At 42.5% G+C, this 27667-nt stretch overlaps 1 protein-coding gene across 6 annotated transcripts in view; it reads right to left on the reverse strand.

The window, feature by feature from the left end:
* The window catches only part of SLC20A2 (solute carrier family 20 member 2), a 65485-nt gene that overhangs the window by 31799 nt on the left and 6019 nt on the right, over nt 1–27667 (reverse strand). For 3 of the 6 annotated variants that reach the window (XM_034770844.1, XM_034770843.1, XM_034770839.1), the window contains exons 1-3: nt 13048–13176; nt 8192–8741; nt 438–578 (exon numbers count right to left, since the gene is read on the reverse strand). In XM_034770844.1, coding sequence (XP_034626735.1) covers nt 438–578; nt 8192–8480 — 430 coding nt within the window. In that variant the 5' untranslated portion in view covers nt 8481–8741; nt 13048–13176. Of the gene's footprint in view, nt 1–437; nt 579–8191; nt 8742–13047; nt 13177–27667 lie in introns of those variants that run through there. The other 3 variants (XM_034770840.1, XM_034770842.1, XM_034770841.1) reach the window with 2 other exon arrangements.

A 27667-nucleotide genomic window follows, 5' to 3' on the forward strand; every position in this document is an offset into this window, starting at 1 on the left:
CAGCACAGCTGAGCCTGTGTGTGTGAGAGAAGAGAAGAGAAGAGAAGAGAAGAGAAGAGAAGAGAAGAGAAGAGAAGAGAAGAGAAGAGAAGTCATAATTTGCTGCTGGTATCAGCCACCACCAAAAGTACTACCCCTTGGGAGTGAGCAGGGGAGGATCTGTCAGCCCAGGGAGTGCCCCTGAGGAACAAAGTCTTCCAGAGCTACTCCTGGGGTGATGCAGTTTGCACACCACCCCTTGCTCAGGGCGGTGCCTCAAGCCACCATCTAGCCCTTAGTGAACACGACACACACATGCCTTCTGAACAACAGGATTTGAGGGGGATGGAAGTTAAATGCAGCACATTAAAATCATGAGAGAGTATTTCTGTCAAAACGTTTGCAGGCAGTACATGATTTTCCACATACCCTCACGCATAAAAGGAAATGTCAATTACCAATCTTGACAAGCTGCATCCACTGAACCCCCTGCGTACCGATCGCAACAAGTGAGAATCCAATGGTAGCACCCACTATGCAGTGGGTCCCAGATACGGGGAGTTTCAAGAAAGAGGCAATCAGCTGCCAAACAGCAGAACCTAGAAGTTGAAAGGGGAGGAAAATATCAGATATAAACAATGATAATAGCACCAACAATAACAACAGTGTACTGCATGGCTCTCTCAACCACATGCTCACATTCCTCTCCCAGAGCTGCCTACTCCCTGCACCCACAATAGAAACTAGAACAAAACATTCTTTATGATGTTCCGTCAGCCGCTAGAAGGACACATTGACATAACCGAGCTGTGAACTTCAAATCTCCTTGAGATTCTGTCTTACAAACAGCACTTCCTGATCACTCCAATATTTACGGACCAGGTTTATCTTTAGTTCACATCTCTCCTGTTGTCTAGTTCAGGCTAACGGGACATTGGGGTGGCACAGAAGTGCTGCTTTTGTGTAGCTTTTAATCCTTATAACCCATTTAATCAGTTTGTGCATAGAGTCAGAGCTAATAAGCATAAGAGTGGCTGCTGGGGAAAACACTCACTTTCGATAAAGACTGCTGATACCCTCATGCATACAGGGCAAACATAAGAGCGGCCATACTGGGTCAGACCAAAGGTCCATCTAGCCCAGTGTCCTGTCTTCCAACAGTGGCCAATGCCAGGTGCCCCAGAGGAAAGGAACAGAACAGGTAATCACCAAGTGATCCAGCCCCTGCAGCCCATTCCCAGCTTCTGGCAAACAGAGGCTAGGGACACCATCCCTGCCCATCCTGGCTAATAATAGCCATTGATGGACCTATTCTCCATGAATTTATCTAGTTCTTTTTTGAACCCTGTTATAGTCTTGGCCTTCACAACATCCTCTAGCAAGGAGTTCCACAGGTTGACTGTGCATTGTGTGGAAAAAATACTTCCTTTTGTTTGTTTTAAACCAGCTGTCTATTAATTTCATTTGGTGACCCCTAGTTCTTGTGTTATGAGGAGGAGTAAATAACACTCCTTATTTACTTTCTCCACACCAGTCATGATTTTATAAAACTCTATCATATCCCCTCTTAGTCGTCTCTTTTCCAAGCTGAAAAGTCCCAGTCTTACTAATCTCTCCTCATATGGAAGCCATGCCATACCCCTATGAGACATGAATATCCCAGCAAAGCCCAAAAAGACATGAAAGGTTTGACCAATAAGCTGTGGAGGTTCTTAGTCTCAAATGTTGCTGGAACAAGTCCAGTTACTTGGCAGCAGAACATTGTGGTGCATTTTGGGTGCTTTGCGAAGGTGACTCCTGGAGGGTGCAATGCCCTTTCAACAACTCTGACTTCCAGGGGTGCATGAAGCAACACAGAGATGCCCCAAAGGGGCTGAGTATCCCAGCCTAGGTAGGAACAGCAATGCTTTTGCTGAGGGACGAGTGGTAAGGCAAGGAAAAGAAAAATCAGAGAAGGAACTAGATTCACAATTAAGGGACAGACACAGTGTGAGCAAATAACTAGAGCAGTGCATCAAGAGAACGCTAATGCTAGTCTGTCACGCTCAAGGTCTTAATATCCAGGCAATATTCTAGTGCCATTGCTGTCTGGACTGGGAACTCGGCCTGCTCCATTCAAAGGCAATGAGTACATCCCATTCGTTTGGGCACATTGCCACCAAAGCTTCCTGGCGAACTGAACAAAGACAACGTCAGCGGAACTGAAAAAAGGTAGTTGAGGTTGGAAAAGTTGTGAACTTTAACAAAGGTAAGCCCACCAGTACACCCCTCTCTGCTACTTTATGTGACGAAAAGGGCATTCAACACTGGCTGCTCCTCTTCTACACTGACGTTCGTTGGCTTTCACATGGCAAAGTTTAGAATCGCTGGATATTGCTCAGAGAAGACACAAGATTTTCCTTGCTGAATGTGGCTCTGCCCTCGCTGAATACCTTACTGACCAGCAGTGGTTTTCTCTGAATGCTTCTGTCTAGGGGCAAAGGGCGACATTGGTTCTCAACCTGGGGGTCAGACAGGTGTCGGAGAGAGAGGCTACCATACCCTTTGCATATTGCTAAGAGGGCAGAGTCTGAGGGCAGTTCAGGTATGGGAAAGGTTGAGAACCCCTGCAACAGAGAATTAGAGGAGGAAGGCAGTGGGAACAGAATGCATATTCCAGAGAAAAGGAAGGAAGTTGAAGAGACAGATGGGGCTGAGGGAGAGGATTTTTAGGTTTTGGAAAACCAGAGCATGCCAAGAGAGATGACAGAGGGTGGGAATAAGAAAAGGAGTTAGAATAGGGTCAAGAGGACACATCAACAGGTTATACCGTGACAGTAGAAGATACCCCAGAGTTCAAAAGTGGGATTAGAGCAGAAATCTAGGCAGGGGCCACTGGATAGTGACCTTGCAGAATGCCTCCCCCCAAATCCCCAGCTGACTAAATTCCTTATGCATCTAGGATGCCACTGGCGGTTCAAAATGCAGTCTTTCAGTCCTGCCACAGCATCTGTCTCTTTCACAAGGCGATGGTGGCCTAGGCTGCGCACTCCAGGAGGCTCTGTTGAGTCAAAATCAGAGCAAAGCCACAATATGTGCAAAAAATAAAGTTCAGCTCTTCCTGGAGGTAAATGGTGAGACTGTAAAATACACCGATCTCACGGGTTTGACACATGGGGTCAGGCAGGTTACTTCTCTCGAAACCATAATTATTGACGCTAAAGAGTCAGGTTGATTGCAGGCAATTGAGATCACAATCTGGGCATATCTCCAAATGCTGGGCTCAACAGTCTCCTTATGGCTGCAATCCCTTTGGCTCAGTTTCTCACAAGTCCCTACTAACTTTGGCTTTTCAGGCACTGGACACAGATTTTACACCCAGAACTAAATTTGTGTTTTCTCTGGTGGCTATAGGATGAAATAAATCTTCCCTAAGTGGGTGGTTGTCTCTTGGACCAGGCAGCTCACCCTAGTCGAAGTGGTCAAGAGGCCTACTGCTCAATAGCATAGAGACCAGGGTGCCTCATTGTGCCCTTTGCTACTTGTCACTTGCAGGAGCTGGGGAACCCCTTAGGCAGGCCATAGGGACAAACAGGAAGTTCCCTGACTTTTTCTGGCAGATCAAGGAACTTCTGGTCCCAGGATGGATGATCTGTCACCTGTGGAAAGCAAAGGACCTTTGCTTTCCCTTCCCGCTAACAGGCAAGGTCCTTCAGCTCAAAGTGAGGACAGACTGGCTCAGGTAGAGGCTTCAAGTGGCTTGAATTGTCTGTGATGGGTGAGGGTTGGCGCATTGACAGAAGTTCATAGGGCTCTGACACTAGAGGTCAGAACTCTGCATCCAGACCAAATCTTCCTGTGCCAGGGATCACTAGTCACAGCACCCCTGCTGCCCTGAGAGATCCTACCTCTCCCAATACACTGCAGCCAGTACTGAGTGCCTTGCAGAGACCCTCAATGACTGAGCAAGGTCTCTTAGTATATATTGTTACCCAGAATCCCTGTCCCCTCTCTGCTCCTAGTAGCAGGGAAACTCTGGAGGCCTTGGCATGGAGCCTCCTGGAAGTTGGGGGCTGTGACAGAAGCAGACAGGAAGCTGCTGCCTCCTGCCTCAGTCTCTCGGAGCTCAGCACCAAGGCTGCAACTATGTAGAGAAGCCAGTGCTTGAAGGAGTCCTCTGCTTCCAGGGCGACAGTGCCAGATGCTCTGGAGGGGAAGCTGCCCTGCTGGGCTTGACAGAGGGCCAATGGGCGTGTACTGATGCGTCCCAGTCCTGACACTCTGGGGTCTTGGCTGATTCAAATTTCCTACTCTGAGGATTTACAGGAGCCTCTCTAGGGTGCCTCACAAGAGAGCTCTCGGGCCTTCAGAGCATATAGCTCAATATGGAAGTCAACTAGTAAAACTAATCTCTCCCGGGCCTCTGTCCCAAAACAACTGGCACTTCTACCCCTATTGGAAGCCCTAGCTGAAACAAGGAGCACCTGCTCTGTAATTTATAGCTTTCTGTTGTCCTACTCTAAAATAAGCATAGATGAACTTATAAACTTTTGAGGCCAGCACGTGGGATGTGCTGTGAATGAGAAGACGTGGTAGAGTCTGTAAAAAGATCAGATAGGTCACCCAGATATAAAATTGTAAATTCTGTAGCAATCTTTTTTTTTTATAACTAGAATATACTTGGTTCCGTTCCTGATAGGTCACAAAAATATGTGCAACAAAACCAAAGCCGGGCTGGAATTGTGGCAAGATTGCTAGTGAATATGCAAGGTCTGATACTATCCCTTATTTTATCATCCCCAGCCAGCAGAAGGTTGGAGTGCTAGAGAGAAAGTAATTGGGGCACTATTAGATGGTAAGACCCAAGGAATAAAGGTGACCTGGCTATACTTAAGGCTGGAGATTGGGGACCAGAGGGAAATACAATTTGGGTGAGGGCAGAATTAGCTTTTGGAGCCTGCAAAGCCCAAAGTCACGGAGGCCCCTGATTGTCTGGACCTGTGCAGCTCAAAAGCTTATCTCTCTCACCAACAGAAGTTGGTCCAATAAAAGACATTACCTCACTCACCGTGTCTCTTTTAGATCCTGGGATCAACACGGCTTGAACACCACTACAAACATTCTCCATCTTTGTCATTATTTTATAAAGACCACAGGCTTTGCACTGCTCCCACTGTGACCACCTAGGGCTGGCCTTTGAGACTTGGGAAGTCCAGGGTTTTTGATTTTGGGGGGACCTCAGACCAATCTGCAACTGTGAGTAAATGCTATGAGCGTGGCTGCTGCGAGCTCCCGCTCCTAGTCCGCCGCCTGGTGCTGAGCACGTGGCCGTAGTGCAAGAGGCAGCTGGGAAGAGTGGACCAAGCACAGGACTGAGAGCAAGGGACTCCAGGCTTTCTAATCCCAGCTGTGACTCTGTCTCCCTCTGCTGCCTTAGTCAGGTCACCTAAACTGTCTGCCTGAGTTTCCTATCAGTAACACTGGGGTAATAGTTACCCACTGCATCGATTGGTTGATGACCAATGACGATTGGTTGATGCTCTACAAGTGGTAAAATTCACCAAAATGCCCCTCAAATCTTAATGGTCCCCAAACCTCCAGCTTGCTGGGAAACCAATTCAATGAAACATTGTAAATGTTGGGGACTACGCACAGCCCCCGACTAAGTAACAAAGCTCCACTGCTGCCGCTGCTCTTTATATAAAGAAAGTTACACTTAGGTGTGCCCTGAAGAATCATTTCATTGGCCCTCCCCAAATTACTAAAGCAGACCCTATGCACAATAGTGTGATCATGGTGGGTAAGAGTCCATTCCATGCAGAGAGGGGGAGAAAAATTGTTTCCCAAGCCCAAAGAAAAGGAGAAAAACAACCTGATTAAAAGGGAGAGAGAAAAACACAAAGGGAAAAAAGCAATTGGTACGGATAAGAAAGGAAGGAAATTGGGAGAGGGAATCAAGGCAAAGAAAAAGAGCATTTGTGGTTAGTGAATTTTATTTCATTAACTCAGAGATTTAAAATGTGGAATTTATTTTTTAAAGCCATCACTGGAGGACAGGAATGCAACAGGTCACAAAGTTCAGACTGGCTTATATAAATGTCTTTGCAAATGAGCTGTGTTCTTTGAGCTCCTGGCCAGTTGCCTTTGCAGGCAGTATTCAATGCTTACAAATGGGGTCACCTTTGCCTGGACTAGGGGTTTCCAGGACTGGGGTGTCAAATAGATACAAATGAGGAAAATGAAGCCTTCCTGCTAAAAGAGATCATGGTTATTAAGCATGTACAGTCAGCAGACATGTGTCACTTCAACTTCAAAGCAGGGTATGCTACACCAGAACAAGTGGCAGTTTAAATTTATGCAGCTATGTCTGTGCTAAAAGCCCCCCCCTTCCTCCCACCCCGTGTTGGCAAGTCTAAGTATACAGTATAGTGGTACAAACCTAGAAAAAGGCACTATCCTAGATCTAGAGAGACCTAGGGTATGTCTACACTACCCACCGGATCGGCGGGCAGTGATCGATCCAGTGGGGATCGATTTATCATGTCTAGCCTAGGCCCCAGCCCTCTCCCGTCAACTCCTGTACTCCAGCACCGCGAGAGGCGCAAGCAAAGTCGACGGGGGAGCGGCAGCAGTCGACTCACCGCAGTGAAGACACCGCGGTAAATCGATCTAAGTATGTCGACTTCAACTAAGTTATTCACGTAGCTGAAGTTGCGTAACTTAGATCGATTCTTCCCCCCCGGCAATGTAGACCAGAGTTTAGTGTCTGAGGATTTACCAGACAATAAGTCAGGCACTGGGCCAGAGATATGATTATAATACTCTTCTTCCCAGAACTTGGCATTATCTCCACAAGAGTAGTCATGGAAAGAGAGAAGGGGGAGGGAGGGGGTGCATCCCATATGACTGACTCCTATCCCTCTTGGCTAGTGAAAGAAAGCAAAGATCTTCTGGGAGCCCAGAATGCCATCTCCCCTTTTGAAGAGGTATCCTGACTCCCCACCCCAGAGCACACAACCTCCTAACAGTATTAGAGAAACCAGCACTCGATGCTCAGACTGAAGCCCCACACAAAGTGTGTTCTGGAGGAAAGGACAGAGAAAACAACTGTGTGTGTTAGGCTTTGTGCAGCAGATCTTTGCTGACAAGCACTGTATGCAAACTGTAGAGAGATTAGAGGAATTGGACAGAAATGCGTGGGTGGCTATAGAAGGGAAGGATGCTAGAGGTGGGGGGGATTCTGAAGGGAGGAACTCTTGCGTGTGCTGGGTGGGGTGGAAACTTTCCTTTAAAAATAAGATATTTCCACATAATCAGATGACTCCAGCAGCGGGGGCTTTAAGGAACACATGGCAAGACGGTAGAGTGGTTGTAGAGAGCATGTAGGGCGAGATTGGGGTGACCACCCTGGCCTCATTTTAATTGTTTTTTACATTGAAAATTGTCCCTTCTGGCTCTCCCTGACCTTTTTAAAATGTGGTTGCATTTGTGCTTATTGCTGTCCCTTCTTATCACACATCTCCACAGTTCACAGCACTGCTTGCATAGAAACCCAGAACATGGTCTGGGACTAATGTCATTTCCCTCTGAATGCAGGATTTGATCTAACTAAGGCTTAGATTAAAAGCAAACAAAAGCTATGTCAGTAGACAGAAAAAACAAACACATCTTTTAGTTTTATGAGGGACTATGAATCAGAAGGATTAAAATTACATGAAGTTGGTCATGCTCTAATCTATTATTCCTTTTAATGTTATGGTGCTAGAACAAGTATACAGTAATGTGGTCAGTGAAGGGTCTAAGTGAATATTTTAATCTTCCAGTAAAATTAACAGTTTCATTAAATCCTCAGAATAGGTATTCACCATAAACTGCCATTTCTTCAAGATTTTTTGTGTGGCCATAAATGGTGTATTATCCTATTAATACCTTTTCCAAATTAAAAGTCACTTGTTCAGTACCTCTTTAGACCATTTATTCAATCCATTTTACAAAACGAGTGTTCTTTTTTAAAAATTAAAAGTTATGAACATTAAAGAAAAATCAGTGATTAGAATGTAAGCAATAAAAAAAACAAGAGACTCATAAAAGTAGTCCAGGTCTCCTTTTAAAAGAGAAAGAAAAACCAGACATGTAAGTACTGAAAGCTGGAATGTCTAAATGGCATAGAAAAATGCATGATGAACGGGATTATAACTAGATTATTACTCAAAAATGAAAGACGGTTACTTACCAACCATTGCACTAACTTCTCCTGCCATCAGCAGATCCACAGTGCTGTTGTACAGATTAACATCAATGATACCTTTCCGAATCGTTTCTCCTACTTTTGCTCCCAATAATACTGAGCCAGCGGTTTCAAAAACTGAAGCCAAAATGCAGGCCTGGCGCAAAGTGACCACACCAGAGCCCACAGCAGTCCCAAAAGAATTGGCAACGTCATTTGCACCGACTGAAAATGCCAAAACAAAAGCGACAATAAAACCCACAATGACCATCCACAGGTACTCATCCATTGCCATTTTTCCCAGAGTGTGCTTGTAGGTAAATGCTTCCCCTTTGCAAATATTTAAATAGACAAAATTGGAGGGTTATTGTAACGGATTTGTAAAGCAGATTTCTTGCAAACAATTAGTTCTCTCTGGAAAAGGCTGGGTAGTGAACAAACTGCTAACTGCTGATTTTCAAACTACTGTCAATACTGTTCATTTGGCTGGGTTCAGTCAGCAGTGAAACACATTCCATATTTTGCTTCAAAACTGGTACAACTGCAGTGTCCTGTCCTGGAACAGAAGAAAGATTGAAAAAGTGAAACAGTCTGCAAAGCTTGTAACAGTGTGTCCTTTCAGAAGTAAATAAATTATTTCAATCCACTAATGGGATCTATTTTTGGCACGTGACAGTGCCAACCATAAAGCAATTCAGACAAGATTAAAATTAGGTCAACTCAAAAGCAATACAGGTTTTTAGCGTTATCAGTGACTGAAAAATGTACCGGGTCACTTTGAAAGGATATATTTTTAAAGTTGGTTTTGTTTTAAATTCTAAGCAAACAATGTGACTAGTCCTCGCGGAAAAACGAGATGACTTTTTTTTTTTCTTGCAGTAAGTGAATGGCTCAGCTGATGTAAATTGACCTTTCCCCATTGACTTCAATGGGACTATGTGAATTTACATCAGCTGCAGGTGAGGACTTGGCCCTTAATTTTGAAAACATATTTATTAATCTATGGAGATATACCTATCTCATAGAGCTGGAAGGGACCCTGAAAGATCATTGAGTCCAGCCCCCTGCCTTCACCAGCAGGACCAAGTACTGATTTTGCCCCAGATCCCTAGGTGGCCCCCCTCAAAGACTGAACTCTCAATCCTGGGTTTAGCAGGCCAATGCTTAAACCACTGAGCTATCCCTCCCCCCATAAACATTAAACATCACAGGAGAAGGCATCCAGATGTCTCCAAATATTTATCTATTGCCGCTTTTGGGTAGTGGGAATATTGGAGCCTTTTAGCCTTATGGCCTTCCAATCACTGGAACATACTGTGATTTTTCACAGTGTTTATTTCAGTGTACCTACATGCATCTATATGTATCCAGGTCACAGAACAGATATTTAACGAAAAAGTTAACAACAATAAATGTAAGGTTCTTTTCCTCCTAGGGAAAACTAGTTAGTTCATTGAACAGTATGATGCACTACTGGATCTATTATACTCAAATATACATTTTTCAATGGTTCTTGTGTAGCTTTCAGACAGAGTTCTGATATCCTTTGGCTAAAGTTTTATCTTTTGCTACTTCTTCAGATTTTCCAAACAAAATATTACAGAAAAGAATGGATTTCAAGAGAGAAAAAGCCTGGTTTATTTCTTCACATACACAATTACGCAAACCTTATCTCAGTCCTCTCAAGCCCTTAAACTTTGATAGTCTCAACAGGAGCCAATATACATATTTTTAGGGGAAAAAAATTAAAAAGCTTGATCATCATCTATGTAAGCCCCCAGCAGATTTTTCCCCTCTCGAATGATCACCGTGAAAGGGAGATGAAGACTGGGAGCCAGGCAAAAAGAAAAATGACTTACCTACCTTCCAATAATTGGAGATCTCGGAGATGTGTGGTCCCTATGGGCATTCCATTGGGAGTGTGCATGCGTTTCATGCACCTGAAACGGTAAGATTTTTACTATCGTCGTCTGTTGATCCATTCCTGCACCCTGAGTTCTTATGCTCTGAAGCAAGGGCATAAGGGGTGGTGTGGACTGACTGCCTCTCCAGTTCCTACTCTACTGCGAATACCTAGTAAGGGATTTGAAGTAGGCTGGGTAGTGGAATATTCATAGGGACCAAACATCTTAAAGAACTTCAATTATCGTAAGGTAAGTCACCTTCTTTCCTTCTTCAAGTTGTGGTCCCCTGTAGGTATTCGCTCTGGGCGTCTCATTGAGGAACCATGCTACACCACAGACTACAGGACCACTGTACTGAAGGATGCGTCTGCTGAAGACAGTTGTATTAGGGCATCATGTCTATTAAAGTTACGCACAGAACCCCATGTTGCCACTCTACAGATCTTCAGGAGGAGGAGACCCTAAAGAGAAGCCACCAAGGTAGCCAGGGTTCTGGTTGAGTGTGGCCTTACATTTTGGGTGAAAAGTCTCCACCGGCTCACAGCAAAGCAGGATGCAATCTGAGATCCATTTAGAGTCTCTGTGAGATTTCTTCCCCTTTCATCTGCGCAGCAATGGTAACGAAGAGTCTCAGAGATTTCCTGAAGGGTCTGGCCCTTTGCAGGTGGAAAGCGAAAGCTTGATGGATATCCAGGGAATGGAGCTTCTGTTTTCTACAGTGGTGTATGGGTTGGAGTAGAAAACAGGTAGGTGCATACCCGATTTATGTGGAATTCAGAGGGGACCTTTGGAATGAACTTGGGGTGTAACACAAACACTTCATCTTAGTGCTTGTCTACATTTGGAAATTTACCAAAATACCTGTTGGGGAGTAAGAGTGTCTACACAGAGGCTTATACCAAAATAACTATGCTGAAATAGCTATTTTGGTAAATTTTCAACTATAGACAGAAAAGCCCTTAGTGAAAAACTAGTGAGAAATTTAGAGCATAATTTTTTTTACTCTTCTAGCCAAACGAATTGCTATCAAAGAGAGAAATCCCTGAGGGCCAGGAACCATCAGACAACAGTGGTGAAGGGTGAAAGGGACACTCACAAAGCCAAGTTCAGAGTCCAAGTCCAGCTAGAATACATTACCAACCAGTGACACAAAACAAATATGCTGCATGAAGGAAACAAGCAACCAGAGAGTGAGAACCCACAGGGTGTCTTTTAATCTTCCCTCTGATGAAAACTAGGACACCATCTATTCAGGCAATGGCAAAAATTAAACTGATGTGAACCTTGCTGTGCATTACCTCTTCCCCCCACAACAACTGATTTAGGCTAACATGTTTTAATCTATTCTGCAAGAGAAAAGGTGAATTACAATTCCTCTTTTCAGGGAGATTCAGTTTAAAAGGCCCTTTTTGCTGCTTGAATATTACGAAACATTAAAGGGTAAATTTACCATTTTCTAGGTAACAAACAGTACCCTTTAGAAAAGTTTAGATGATAAAACATACAAGACAACAGGATTTTCCCCCTGCACTGTTCAAAACAATAGACATTTCTCTTTAAGTAATCACATTTGATCATAATGAAAAACAAGTTCACTTCTAGCTACCACTAATTGAGAAGTCTGTCTAAAAACTTAGTACACTGGAGCACTTGGTAGGTTATTCCACACCCCTCAAACTCTCATGTAATCGTGTTTTTCATTCAAAAAGAGAGTGAAAAGTTTTCCTTCCTTATCTATAGATCTATGGACTTTACAGCATCCCACAGATCTTGCACTTCATCCTATTACCATCAAATACATCTTGTAACTGAAGATACAAACAAATTAAAATTCACATTAATAGTTCTTATCTTCCCTTGCTCCTCCACAGGCCACAACACTCACACATTATCTATTTAAGCTGCAGATATTACATCCGTGACATGAAAGGTGGTGTAATTCAAGTGGTTCTAGGCAAAGAACATCCCTATATGGCTCTAAATTACAGGCATAGCATTTGTCATAGGGCCAACTATGATACAAGTTTTATGCTCCAGGACACCAGAGGTGCCCTGACTTCTTTCAAAAAAAAAAAAAAAAAAGAAATCACTGTACACATAGAAGCAGTCAATATATCAGCCAATTCCTATTTCAGCTACAGCCCTCCTGTTAAAGTTTAAGAAGGTTTTAAGCAATTACTTTACAGGGCGGCAGTACTGCTATTCATAGTTTTTTAAGGACTCAGATCAAGTTTAACATGGGTGGGGGAGGGTCTCAGCTTCTGCTACTAAAATTTCCAGAGGATACTTTCATTTATTAGTTCCTATTCTCCCTCTCTCTCCCACTGAAAGGTTAAAAATACTTGCCCCCATCTCAGCTAAAAAATTCCTTTACGCATATTTTTAAGATCAAGCTTCTCTTTACTGTTCCTGTTCAACCCAAACAAAATATTAAACATGGGCATTTTGTTCTGTTGGTGAAATGAATTCAGAACGTTTGCAGAAAAGAGTCACTGAAAATACAAACAGCAGTTATGTTTAACTAGTTATTTAAAGAGGTTCAATTCACCATATAAAGAAATTAAAGAAATAGGCTGGGAAAACAAATGCAAGCAGCTACAAGTCCTTGTTGCTCATTCGGTTTTAAATTAAAAACTGTTGCTGGAAGAACTGCGATTTTGTCTTGCAGCAAATGAGTAGAAACTTTCTAATCAATCAAACCTTTTTATTGTTTGACACTACAGACTTTAGTTCCTGGACTAGAAACCAAACAATAAGTATTGAAGGATACCAAAAATAGATTTTGCAAAGACACACAAATCTTAAAAATTCACCTAATATTTACAGGCTGTTTCAAAGAGAAAGAGGAGCTAAATTAATTTTTCAAGTGACTTCCCTCCTGATTGTATACAGAGTCTGAAATCTAAAATAGATATCTTATCACATTCAGCAGAGCCACAACTGAACATACAAACTTACATTGGGTAAGCAGTTCTACAACTTACACAGCAGCTCCTGGATAAAGTTAACTCCAATACATGAGACAGCCAAGACAACACCGACAAGCAATGTGTGTCCAGGGATTTATTCACTATGTGAAAATCTGCCTCCTCTTAACAAGTTATTCTGCCGGGGGCGGGCACTGATCAAACATAACGTAGCGTCATGATTATATTACAATGTTCTCTTCCACCTCCATCCCTTTCAAAGCACTGGCACAGATAGGGGGGAAATCTCATTTTCAGAAGTCACTGCTTGGATTTTTAGCACGATCAAGTAGTTTTGAAAAGTTACAAGTCTGCTATTCAAAAGCAGGACCAAGTATCTATGTATTTCACAGTATGAAAACTGCATTAACAGTACTAAAGAGATGTTTGCTTGTGTGTAACTTTGCTCATGTGAGTAGTATTTCCATTGGCTTCTATGGGACAACTCAGAGTGCATAAAGTTAAGCATATGCACGAATGTTTACAGGACTGAGGCCCAAGCACACAAAACTTTGTTATAAAACTTCACATTAAAATACCCAATCAAAATTCCTTGATCCATTTTCCTACAAATTAAAAACATTCTTATTAATATACATTAGCAAAGATTTAATCCTCCCCCCCTCCCCCAAAAGCACCTGGGTTAGCTTTATAAAAGATATTTACGTTACTATTTTAAGTTTAGCATACAATTGAAAAACTGATTTATATGAAAAAATATTTACTGTAAAATTTCCAGCATAATGTTTCAGATTTCAGTAAACTTGAGTTTTCAGGTTTACCAATAAATTATGTTCTAAATTGAACATTTTGACCAAAACATGTAGAACTTGATGCATAGTTATGATCCTAGTTCTAGCCCATATTTAGGTGTCTAAAAAGTGGCCTGATTTTAAAAAGTGCTGAAAGCAATGGGACTTGCTGGGTGGTGAACATTTGGGAACATCAGGCCATTGATTTCGGTGCCTACATATGGATTTAGGAGGCTAACTATGCAGCCAGTTCTGAAAATCCCACCCTTAAAATTATTGAATAAAGTATCTTTCCTAGTAAGGAGTGTTTAGAGATGTCTAAACTAGTTGTCTGTTCCCAGATTAAGTTGGGGATCATAGTCATCCACGTGTAACTTTTAGTGAATCTGAAAGGTGACTCGGTTCTTTACAAGGAGTCTCAGACATTCTAGCAAGTCTACATTGTCTTCCACATAAAGAATCAGTAGGGCAAAATTCCAGTTACAAAACAACAATGCATAGCTGCCTAAAGTCAAAGTCAAAGATAAAATTCAGTCCTCCCTCTCTTCCAGTCAACAATCCCTCATAGACAACATTGCCTTTAATTATGTTCAAGATCCAAAATGCTATTAAGCTTGCATTATACTTGATAATTTAGTTAAGAAATCACATCGCTGTGTTTGGTTGTAGAGTCTTTCCTTTTGAGTCTAGAATAACTGAGGACTATGCTCACAAGTTTCAGGCGTGAGAAAGCCTGAAGCACCTGGCACTTTCCTATTGGCCTTTCCATACCTATTCAGTGACATTGTTTTAATAATACAGACCAGGGTTCAATCCTGCAGATTCTTACACATCTGATTAAAGGTACTCTCAAGTAGCCCCAATGAAGGGACTACTCGTGGTTGAATATACACTATCAATGTTTGTAGGATTGGGCCCCAGGTTTGATGGGGGGAGGGAATGCAAAATATCCACTTTTTGGAACAGTCTTTAGCATGTAAAGACAGAGGTGGATTTAAAATATATTCCTTCTGTTTGTCACTGCTGGCCTTTTGCATCTGGCTTGGTAAAACTCCAGTATATATATCCATCTTGAAGTGTTATCCGTCTCTTCTGTTCCAGCTGTGAAGTGAGAATTTCCAAGAACGAAACCCCAAACCCAACCCTAATTCCCACAAACTCCCACTCAGTAAAAATGAATGAATGCACCCAGATTAAAAGAATTTCCTATGTCTGGTTTAACAGATATATTTACTGCTAATCAAAAAAACAGGACTTCCAACCCCATGTAGCAACTCAAGCCCAAGAGCGCAGTTGTCTGTGGTTGTTTTTCAAGTGGTTGTTGGCCCTGTCACAGAGGTTATTTTATCCTTCATTTTAAACTGCATAGACAAAAATATCTAAACTTTTAAATCAAAGAAAAGTAAACATAATAAAAGGAAACATCTTTAAAGTTTCTGTTCTGTTTGATCAACATCATGGACCTCAGTCATGGGAAAACTCATAATCCCAGAAAGGTTTTCCATCACATTTAAAATATGAGTATGTAATATAGCATGCCACTGAAGAAACAAGTAAAGCAAAGAATAAAAACAAAAAATTATGAGGAACAGATTTGAGTATGGAAAACCAACCTAATTCCCATCAAAACTCAAATATCTAGCCCACTGAAATATAAAAGGTTTTGGTACAGTCTTCATCAAATCCATCTTTTACAAGTTCCTCTAACAGCTCTTTGTTCTAGACAAGATTAAACCATGGCATCTAAATTACCCTGTAATTTATTCAAAATCAACAAAAATATATTTCCACCATCCCAAAATAACCCAGAATTGTGAAAACTGTTGCTGCAATTCATGCTCAATTCTGGGGCATTGGGCTGTACGGAGGAGAACTTTATCAAATTCAAGCCACACTCCTCTTCATAGACTAATAAGAAACATTTAAAATAAGAAAGAAGCTGCTGACTGCACCCTCTCCTAATCTGCTAATCCTGTGATTCTAATATTTGGGTTTCTAGAGGGATGTTTTCACCTATATTCATAGGGATTTTCTCTTCCGATACCTGTAGCTGCATCTCAAGATAGGAGAGAAGTAAAATCACACAAAGTCCCTCACTTTTACAGCTCTCTATAACCAGTAAAGCTTTAATAGAGATCTTAAAAGAACACCGGTAACAAGAGTGCCTCGAAGGAATGCCTAGCTGAACAAGGTAAGTATCATGAAACAAGTGAAGCTGGGAGAAACATCAGCAATGGGTAGAACATACATAGACACCGATAAACGTTCAGGTTTTCATGTTCCAATCTAATGGATGGTAGCTGGGGTTTTTTTTTAAATGTACTGGTTTGTGCGTCAGCAGCTGAAGAATCCTAAAAAGGTTTTAGTATTGCATCAGGAATATCTTCTCAGAATGGACGGTCTATCCACGTGTTTATATGGTCCCATCACTGTAGTGTCTCACATTACTTGGGAGCTACTAATAGATCAGTATGTCATATACAGTAATACAGTGCATTTTTTAAAATGGATATCACTGATAAAATCTCTAAAAGCAGACACTTTGAATCCAATTATAGTTTAGTAGTTCAGTTATATGGGGATTTTCATTGTTTCTTTACCTAGCAAAATAATACAATACAGTACAGTTGTTGGCTAGGAAGGTGAGTCAGGATATACTGTCCATTATGGTGTCTAAAATGTCTGTTCCCTTATCATAAACTTTAAACCATTTCCAACAAACTAATAAATTAATCTAATTACATTTATTTACTTGGAAGTGAAATTATACGAATTATTCGTTAAAGAACTATACCTATCAACAACTAAGCTTATAAATTTTCGATATATAAAAATCCCAACCCCCAAAGCCAAGCATTTAGTCATGATGCAAAAAATAACTAACATTTTATTAAGGGTAGAACACCATTACAGTTACATTGTTTTCTTCAGATTAGAAAGACCAGCAGATTTCTTATCCACCTTCATCAGAAACACTATTAAATACAGAAAACTATATTAAACGTTAAGATTTGAAATGTACATGTCAGGCAAACTTTAAAGGCCCCCTTGCACATACTGATTATAAACAATGAGGTATAATTACATGATCATAACACATTAGGCCAGTGGTTCTCAAAGCCGGTCCGCCGCTTGTTCAGGGAAAGCCCCTGGCAGGCTGGGCCGGTTTGTCTACCTGCCACGTCCACAGGTTCGGCCGATCGCGGCTCCCACTGGCCGCGGTTCGCCGTTCCAGGCCAATGGGGGCTGCAGGAAACGGCGCGGGTCGAGGGACGTGCTGGCCACCCTTCCCGCAGTCCCCAATGGCCTGGAGCCGCGATCGGCCGAACCTGCGGACGCGGCAGGTAAACAAACTGGCCCGGCCCACCAGGGGCTTTCCCTGAACAAGCGGCGGACCGGCTTTGAGAACCACTGCATTAAGCAATATCATGTGTAGCTTGAAAATCATTCAGGTAGTGCAGAACATGGCTAGCTGTTATTTGGAGATGCTTAATACAGGGGCCAACATGTTAAAAAATAAGAACCTAAAGTTATGCTTCTGAATAAGTAACCCGACTTTCAGAAGTCCTGAACACCCAACAGCTCCCCACTAACATCAATGGGAGTTGCTGGCCATTCTGACTTTTGAAAATCACTATTTATTCAAGACCCAAACTTTAGGTGATTTTTGAACAGCTTGGCCAAAGTATTTAGCATTACTTCACATCATACTTGTGCACCATGATCTCCAAGGGCTTCCCAATTCATTTTGAGGTGCAATTCAAGGTGATGGTTTCAACTTCTAAATCCCTATATGATTTGGGCCCTGGCTACTTTAGATCACCTCTCACCCTGCCTCATACGGAGGCCACTGGAATCAGTTTGAGTGCCTCAGCAAACAGTCCCTTGGCTTAGACGGGAAGAAGCTGATCACAAGCTCTGCTCAGTGAATTACACTCAACTCTGGAACGTGCCTTCAACCTTTGGTCACGCAAAGCCAATGTCCATTGGCCTACACAGAACACGAACAAGCTTATCCTGTTTCCCCAGGAGCTTGAAGAGGAGCAGGGATTTGAGGAGAGGAGAAGTTGGGAAGTAAAAGTTCCAAGTTCTTTTGGGCTGAACATTTTGGGACGATTGATAACCAGTTCGATTTTTCGAAGTCTATTTGATATTGACATGCACCTAGAGTACAGGACAGGAACATTTTATAAAGTACATATACCATGGGGCAAATAGAATGAGAGGGGACTGGAGTTCTTCCTCAGATTTAAATGCACATTTATAATATTTTGTATTACAAGTTGCTTTGTTAAATATAAGCAAAGCCCAGCTATGCCATGTTCTGTAACTGGTACATGCTGAATACTTCTCTAGGAACTCAATATGTTCCTATAAAAAGAAAATCTGTTTCCAAAATACAAAGAAGCAGCTATCCAATCATCAAGAAAAATTTAAGTGCAGTGAACTCATGCTTTTTCTGAGGGTGAATTCAAAGGAAAGTCAGGATTGTATTAAAGACACAGATATGAGTTCTATTTTTTTAAATTTCCAGAACAGAGAAACAAGAAGTGTTATAGTTCATGGATGAAGGAGAAGAACAAAAAAAAAGTTATGTGCTGTATGTGGAATGTCCTCTCTCAGATCCTGCAGTCCCTGTTTCCTCCTATAAAGACTGGATCTACATTTCCCTCTTCTTTGCCCATGCTCTTCTCACAGGGCTTGGTCTCAGAAACATCCAATGCCTGCAATGAAAACTTGAGCCAACTTCTTAAATTTGTGACTCTTCTTCATTCCGACTCATCCAACAGACTTCCATTTCCAAGAAGCTCCTCATCATGAGACCTGTATCTCAAGAAGCAAAACAGGAAACATCACAGGGGTGAAAAAAAGAAGGATGCACAACAACTTTCCTCTGTGTCTTTAATAAAACCCTAACTTTGATTTGAGGTCCTTTTAGGAAAAAGGAATTTTATTTCAAGACCAGAGAGTTCCAATACTGCCAGCATTGGGCTTCATTTGAGCCTCTGTCCATGATAATTTGGTGAATGGGAGGAAAGCTTATGCTATCCTTACATGCCCTGGAGGATGGGATCTATTGCCAAAGCCTCTGGATCTAATCTCCAGCAGCCAGTTCAGCTAAAAGAAATTGCTGACTCATCCACTGCTGAATGAGATTTAAGTTCTTTCTATCCAGGTTCCTTCTGCAGGACTCCCTAGGAGATCTAGAGTTCTATGCCACAATAATGGTGGAAAACATATTACACCCCCCCCAAAATGCAAATCTTTCCTCTAGGTTTCCCCACCTGTCTTCTAGGGGGGAAGAGTTCCAGGGCACAGACATTCTGATAATTGTATCTTGTAAAACACAGGTGCAAAACAAATACGTAACTGCCATATGCTCCACTGACCTTAGAGTAATCTAACCATGAGAGGTCACAAAGGGTTGTATTACTCTGGTGAAGTCCACATCCCAAAATAAGTGTTGCAGGCTTCTGGTCTTTTTGCTAGTAGTTCCCCCAATCTACCAACATAACCCTCAGTTTTACCTCAGCTGGTTTACTCCCATCCGAGTCCTGAGACCAACCATTTCCAAGTCAAATGAGAGGAAATCATAGCAATGAGAGTCACCCAGAGACTGGAGACACCCTAACCCAAAGTGCCTCACGGTCTGACATAGACGGAATGGAACTCTGCAACAGTCACAAACCCCTCTAGACAGGGGAGCAGTTACCCAAAACTGCTCTCTAATTCTTTCACAGAGAACAGAAACTAAAGCAATTCCATCCGTCCCTACTAGGGGTAAGGCCATCTTTAAAAACACACACCAGCACCAAAATCCCTTCCCAGGAGAACCACAACACATTCCTCTTTATCAGCTGCCATCCCAAAGTCCTTAAATTCCAATTCCCATGAGTTTAACCTCTTGAGATTAAATACAAATCCCTCCTTCCCTCTTTAATCTATTTAATGATAGCATTCTAGCCACACAGGGACACTTTGCCCCACAATAGACTGCATAATTAACATCCCTCAACCTGCTCCAAATGACAGAGCAATCATGCCAGTTCCTCTTACACCTCTAGCAAGAAGGGATGAGCATACAGATGGGTTCTCACTCTCTATCGCCAAAGGGCTTGTGCTTTGAGCCTTGTAGATTACAGTAGATGACGTGGCTCAGGACTAAAGCTTGGATGGATACAGAAAGAAACCTTATGATCCTCAGTGTCCTTTCCAGGGGGCATTTGAGAATCTGCTAGAGGGAAACCACAATAAATCCCAAGTGCTTGGGTATTACAGTGTTGAGGGCCATATAAGTACCCACGTAGAAATATATTTGCATCATTTTTGTGAATTTCTCAAGAATCCCAGGCTTTCTAGAGTTGTTTTCTTCAAACAGACCTGTGATACAACCAGCCCGCAAGTTCTGTGCCTCGACCAGCATGCCATCTAACAAGTAACATGCTGACAGAGAAGGGGCTACCACAGAGTTCAGGAGTTTAGCGGAGTGCCATGGAGCAGAGACAGACAAAGAGTGGACTAAACTGCAAAAGTCCTCCACCTAGCAGAACGTTACGAATTTTCACCACTGGACTGAGAGGTACACTTTCCTCAGTTCCTACCTCACCAGCCAGTCTTCCTGCATCAGGAATACCTTAAAACATGGATCTTCCACCACGCTACATAATTTGCATAAAGGGAGAAACTGATATCTCTCCGTTTTAAATTGCCGTCTTCACCTGTCTCAGTGGACACAGGTATGTCTGTGTGAATCCAAGAATCTCAATGGACACAGGTCTCTGTGTGTGCACGCACACACATGCATGTATAGAGAGTACGGGATATCTAAGTACATTTTTTGAACATTTTATGTGGAAAGACACCCGTGGGAAGTATCTAAGGATCTTGGAATAGCTGAGCCCAAATATACCAGAAAAATCAAACTCTGTCCACTACCTTGAAGTTCAGACATTGGAAACCTTTAATGATTTTTTTCAAGGAAGGGGAAAAAATGTACTTACTAGAGAGCTGAGACCAACGTCAACTCTTGTTGTTGTGCTAATACTGCTAGGAGGAGCCTCTTGCTCAGTAAAGACTGCTGGAACTATTAGCTCTATTAGTGCTCTGCCTTACTCTGACCATCAAAAGAGCAACCCCTTTTCTCTTCTGCCCTTGCTGAAATCCCCAATGTTGGACAGGACACCCTTTAAAGTCAATTTGTACTTTAAACAACAAGGGTGTGTTCTTGTATTTCATGATATCCTTGAGAAAACTAATCTGCAAAAAGCAGCCTGCTTGTACAAGATCTTAGTTCTTTATACTATATTACGTACTTGTATTGCAGTAGTGCATACAGCAGGGATCGGCAACCTTTGGCACGCAGCTCGCCAGGGTAAGCACCCTGGCGGGCCAGGCTGGTTTGTTTACCGCAGGTTTGGCCGATCCCACTGGCCGCGGTTCGCCGCTCCAGGCCAATGGGGGCTGCAGAAAGTGGTGCAGGCTGAGGGATGTGCTGACTGCCGCTTCCCGCAGCCCCCATTGGCCTGGAGTGGCGAACCGTGGCCAGGGGGAGCCGTGATTGGCCGAACCTGCTGACGCTGCAGGTAAACAAACCGGCCCAGCCCGCCAAAGGTTGCCGATCCCAGGCATAGAGCGATCCTGGGCTCCATAATTATGTAAGATGTTAGTATTACCAAGAAGGTAGATAGTCCTCTGGACCCTTTCTTTTAATACCACTTCAACAAAAGTTGTCATTTTTCATTTAAAAAAATATAGAAAACTGAGCCCATAGTGTGCAGTAGTTTGCCTTGTAAAACTTCAAAGGACCCTCTCAATCCTTCTCATGGGAACTCTATCCAGACAGGACATCATAGCTGATCACAAGAACTGCCATATCAGATCAAGTCTGTGGTCTGTCTAGTCTATAATCCTGGCTTTTACGGTGACCAGTACCAGATGCTTCAGAGGAAGATGCAAGAAATTCTATAGTGGACAATGATGTAATTTTCCCACAGGAGAAATTCCTTCCCAACCTCATCAGTTAGTATGAAGGTTTATATCCCTAATTTATTTTTAATCCTATTTAATATAACTCTGAGTGTTCTCATTATCTATATAAATGTCTAATCCTCCTTGGAAACGCACTAAGCTTTCGGCTTCAATAACATCATGTGGCATGAGTATGCACTGTGTATCAAGGTTTTTAATGTACTGCTTTTCAATTTAGTTGAATGTCCTCTTGTTCTTGTAGTGGGAGAACGAGTGACGCTATTTACCTTCTCTATTCCATTCTTCATTCAAAGTCTCTCCATGCCTCTAATAATTTTCCATCATCCACCACTGAAGCCCCATATTTCTGCTGTATATATTTTTGGATGGGGTGACCATGACTGAAAACCATCTTCCAGGTGAGCGTGAGCCATTGGTTTATACATAAACAGCCCACTCAAACTTTAACAGAGGGCACTGGATATAGGCCCATTTCCCTTCTTTTCCAACATCTTTAACCAAGTAACAAATCATTCTAAACCACTAAGCTCTATTAAGGACTAGTAACTCAAACTGGGGTAAAGTGAAATCTAATTCCTCTCACTCTCAATCCAGAAGAACCTGATGCCCAAATTTATGAGGTTATGAGAAGGTTGGCATTTATTCAACCAATTGCTTTTCCCTCTGGATCCACTCATAAGTTCACCTTCCTGCTCCCCCCACTTTGTGTATCAGTATCAAGAGCTGATTTCTAGAGAAATGACCTTAAAATACCTTCCTTAAAAGCACTTGCCCCTTGTCCTCCTTCCCCTCCTGCAGGGGAGACCAACAGATTGCAAGGAATATTCAATAATGGTCCTGGCCCTTCCCCACTGCCCTTCACGAACCAAGAGGAACAAAGGTCCAAATCACATGTGGTAGCATAGTGCTGCTCCCAGACCCCATAACCTCATCAACAATAGCTGAAATTCAAGCAGAGAAGTTCAGTGTTGGGCCCTCATGACATTGCTACTGTCCAAGCACAATAGCAGTAGTGATGGAGAGCTCTGCCGCCTTCAGCTGTGGCAGAGATACTCTTAGAAGCAGTAAGAGCAACACTGGTTCATCAGTTTTAAGTCATTAATGGACTTAGACTGCTAAAGCTTTGAGATCCGCAGAAACAGAGTCAGGATAAGGAAATCTGTTACAACACATAGGAGAGAGAGCTTTAGCTGCTACGATTTTCAATAAGTTGTGCTAGAAATAGACAAAAAGTTGTATTTTTTACACTCTATATTTACCTAAAGCCAGAAAAAAAAAATCCATCTTCCACATACAGGTCATGTAAATGTATCAATTAGAATAGTTATGGACATACATTTTTCCAAGTCTTGCCCATGCACCAACTTCTATCAATGCACAGCTCATCACCAAAAAGAAGGAAAATCTCTGCAAGTTCATTTAATGGCCCCACTGCTGTTTAACACAATAGACATGGTTAAGAGGATAGGTAAAGACAGTCAAGAACCCCTTCTCTCCATCCCATCTCTTCCCACCTCCGAAAACAATCCAGGCCCTCCTCTTCTTCCAGCCCCGTCCTTTCTTCATCTTAAACCTAAAGAAGTGGATGTGGGAGGCTTATATCAGCTTCCAATTTGCATTCCTAATCTAAATTTTCCATTGAAGTTGAGCTACAAAAAATATGCCCTTTTTATGCTTACGTTTTCTACCTGCTGTCAATAAAATGTATTTACTAAGCTACTGCTTGGTTTTATAAAACTAGTGTCTCAAACTAATTCTGATATTGCTCATCCTGGCCTACAGCAATATCTTAATATAGTAAACGGGAGTAGGTTAAACGCACTCACCGCTCCACGCTGGTTAAAGTTCATAACAGCTGCTCTATTCGTGGAACATGCCATCTGAGAAACATGCCATAAATAAAATGATCACATGGAGCCCCCTTACACAACCAGTGTACATCTTTCTACCCAGGAATTTAGACTTCACACCCCACCGTGTCAGTCAAAAGCATATTACAGGCTATTCTTTCCGGATGATACAGGCAATATTTTAGTAAGCAGTACATCCACTTAGTGTTCAGTTCTCTCTAAAGGTAACTTTCTATTTTGCATTACAAAAAAAAATGTCTCTAGGATAATAAAGGTTGAGTGCTGTATTTTAAAAAACCTCACTAATGACCTGTGGAAAGGGGGAATCGATCTATATAGTTGCAGACTAGGATCCCGACCTTGCCAACACTTATGCACATGATTTATTTTACACGTGAATGTAGGCCCACATGTACAGTTAGGCACATCTGTGCGTGTAGGACTGGGGCCCTAGTCAGCACCTTAATGAGACAACCCATGTGTATAGTTAGGCATAAGTTTATGCAGAATCTAAGTTTGTAGTTATATATACAAAGTTGATTTTGCTTCTACTGCTCCGATTTCACTAAATCCTCCTAGTTTAAATCAATCCTCTTCAGATTTCACCACTGTTAAACCAAGCCTCCTAAAATGTGTCATTCATAGACCTCTGTCAGGGAGTTGTTTTTTTTAAAAGGGATGTGTGGGTGTAATTGACAAGAATGCTGGATAAGTATTTGGAAAATGGGGAGACTTTTCAGTTATGAAAAGGTTACCAGGTTTTGCCACTGCGTATCTTAAATTAATAAAATGGGCTTGGCTCAGAAATGTACAATTTGGTCTATTGTTTTTCTAATCCAAGATTGGTTCCTTTGACTATTTGTCAAGTCTGTTAGTCTTGGAGTTTGGAATTATTTTTATTAAGCTTTAGTAACACCCTCAATTTTAGACATTCCACACAAAGGTCAGATGAAGAGCTAAGCTTTCATTCTTTAAAAAATACCTAGCTCTTAGCCCTTTGCCTTGCCTAAAACCCTTCATAGATTGATAACACTCCCTACTGGCTGGATAAATGCTCCCCGCACTTTCTACCCACTGGGAGAAGCAGCATTTTTGATTCCCCCATCTCACAGCAGCCAAAGCCCTTCATTCTTTTCTGCTCTTGGCATCAGGATCTTTGCCTTCCTTACACCCTCTGCTGAAACAGCAGCAAAATCTTCCTCCTTTCACAACCTCCATCAGACACCTGCCATAGGCTTCAGTAACTCTGCCGGCAGTGCCATTAAGCTTTCAGTGCCTGCCCCTTCACCATCCCTCCCAAATGAGAGGGAGTCCCCAGGAAGGTAGGAAGGAGTGTTTGTGCTGCATTCAGCATCTGAAGGTGACTCCAGGAAACACCCCTCCCTTCCTCCCTCCCACCCCAGCCCTTATACCACTTGTACAGTGGGACTGGAAAGCAGATGATCTTACCTCCACTCTCATGAGTCTGAGGCACTAAGCCTTCTCTTCCTAAGCAGCAGCTGTCTCATGTCCACATCAAAGGCTGCATCTTCAGTCAATGAACCACCATGTCAGTGAACCAGGTTACAACATAAGAGCACCTCCTACCATGGTTAAAACACAGTCCAATCATGCGATGTGGACAGAATAGTCTTTTACTCATTTCCTCAAACTATGGGCATGACCAAACTGAGACCTGGAGTGGTCAATCTTGTAGCCGGGTCTTCTCACACTACTGTTCTTGCAGTGCATTGGGCCAAAGACAGAAGGGAGCTAATACTGCTGTGTTTCCCTCCAACAAAAGTTACTCCCCCCCCCCCCCCCCGTGGAAGGCATGTAGTGATAGAGTCTTCTGTCTCTCACATGAGGAAGGTAAGTAGTGGCAAACTCTTCAACTCTCCCCTGCACAGGGGTTGAGCAACAGCATATTCACCTGAGTGGGGCATGCAATTGCATCTTTCCCCATGGCTATAGCACTCCTGACCTCAGAGAAATTTTAAAAGAGGGAGTCATGCTCAGGGCCGGCTCTAGCGTTTTTGCCGCCCCAAGCAGCAAAAAAAAAAAAAAGAAAAGAAAAGAAAAGAAAAGAAAGGAAAAGCCGCGATCGGCGGCAGCTCTACTGCCACTTCATTCTACGGCGGCAGGTCCTTTGCTCCGAGAGGGAGTGACAGCCCCACCACCGAATTGCCGCCGAACAGCCGGACGTGCCGCCCCCTCTTCATTGGCCGCCCCAGGCACCTGCTTGCTACGCTGGTGCCTGGAGCTGGCCCTGGTCATGCTTCAGGAAGCAGCAAATCATGAGACCATGACAAGCCTCCCTACTGATCACACAAAATTAGACTGCTTTAGAAGGGGAGCACACTGGAGGCTTCTGGTCAATCCTGCCCATTCATATATACATGTAAGTAAAATTATCCAGTTACAAAAAGATTCATAACAGTGTCAAAAGGAATCACCATGACTAATGATTTAAGGTTACAAAAGAGACTTCCACGCAAGGCATCCTGGGGTGAAGGCATCATTAATATTATTTATTTGTATTTCTTAGTGCCTAGGAGCCTTACTCATGGACCAGGACCCCACTGTGCTAGGTGCTGTACAAACACAGAATAAAAACAATCCCTGTCCCAAAGAGCTTACAATCCAAGTATAAAACAAGAGACAATAGCTGGATGCAGACAGGGGAGTACAAGTAAACCATGAGACAGTACTGTTCAGCATGATAGGCTGTGATCTTATCAGGATTGTCTTCCCACTTTCAGAGCTCCTAGTGTTGTTGGGCAGTGTACGTCATGCAGAGGTTTCTTCTGTGGTTCTTACAATGTATCACATGGAGCCTTAAAACCAAGTTCTGACAGAGTTTAACATCTGATAAGCACCATGCCCTGGAACTCCTGGGCCATACCATGATTTCTGTAAGGCTTTTGACACAGTCCCACATGACATTCTCATAACCAAACTAAAGAAGCGTGGTCTGTATAAATTATTATACAGTGGGTGCGCATCTGCTTGAAAGACTGTACTCAAGGAATAGTTAGGAATGGTTTACTGTCAAACTGGGAAAGCATATCTATGGGGTCCTGCAGGGGTCAGTCGTGGGTCTGGTACTATTGGCTTGGATAATGGAGTGGAGAGTACAGTTATAAAATCTGTGGATGACACCAACCTAGGTGAGACTGCAAGCACTTTGGAGAACAGGATTAGAATTCAAAACAATTGAATTGAACAAATTAGAAAATGGATCTGAAACCAACAAGATGAAATCCAGTATGTGCAAAGTACTACAATTAGGAAGGAAACAATCAAATGCATAACTATGAAATGGGGAATAACCAGCTAAATGGTAGTTCTGCTGAAAAGGATTTGGGGGTCATAGTGGATCACAAATAGAATATGAGTCAACCATGTGAGGTAGCTGAGAAAAAGGCTCTGGGGTGTATTAATACAAAGGTCATACATCAGACTTGGAAGGTAATTGCCCCACTCTACTCAGCACTGGTGAGGCTTCAGCTGTCTCCAATTCTGGGCACCATCCTTCAGCAAACATGTGGACAAACTGGAGAGTCCAGAGGAGAGCAACAAGATTTAGAAAATCTCACCTATGAGGAAAAGTAAAAACAACAACTGGGCATGTTTAGTCTTGTGAAAAGATGACTAAGGGGGGACCAGTCACCTTACCACAAACCTCAAATATGTTAAGGGCTGTTATAAAGAAGATAGTGATCAGTTGTTCTCCACATCCACTGAAGGCAGAACAAGAAGTAAAAAGCTTGATCTACAGGAAGGGAGATTTAGGTTGGATATTAGGAAAACTTTCTAACTATAAAGGTAGTTAAGCTCTTCCAAAGGAGGTTGTGGAATCCCCATGATGAGAGGCTTGCAGAACAGGTTGGACAAACTCCTGTCAGTGGTGCTCTAGGTTACTTGGCCCTGTCTCAACACAAGGGGTTAGACTCAATGACCTCTTGAAGTCCCACATTTCTCATCAGGTGTCAACTGACATAGCTCCACTGATTTCAATGGAGATAGGCCAATTTACACC

Source organism: Trachemys scripta, chromosome 5 (assembly GCF_013100865.1).
Source record: "Trachemys scripta elegans isolate TJP31775 chromosome 5, CAS_Tse_1.0, whole genome shotgun sequence".
NCBI classification, from domain to species: domain Eukaryota; kingdom Metazoa; phylum Chordata; order Testudines; family Emydidae; genus Trachemys; species Trachemys scripta.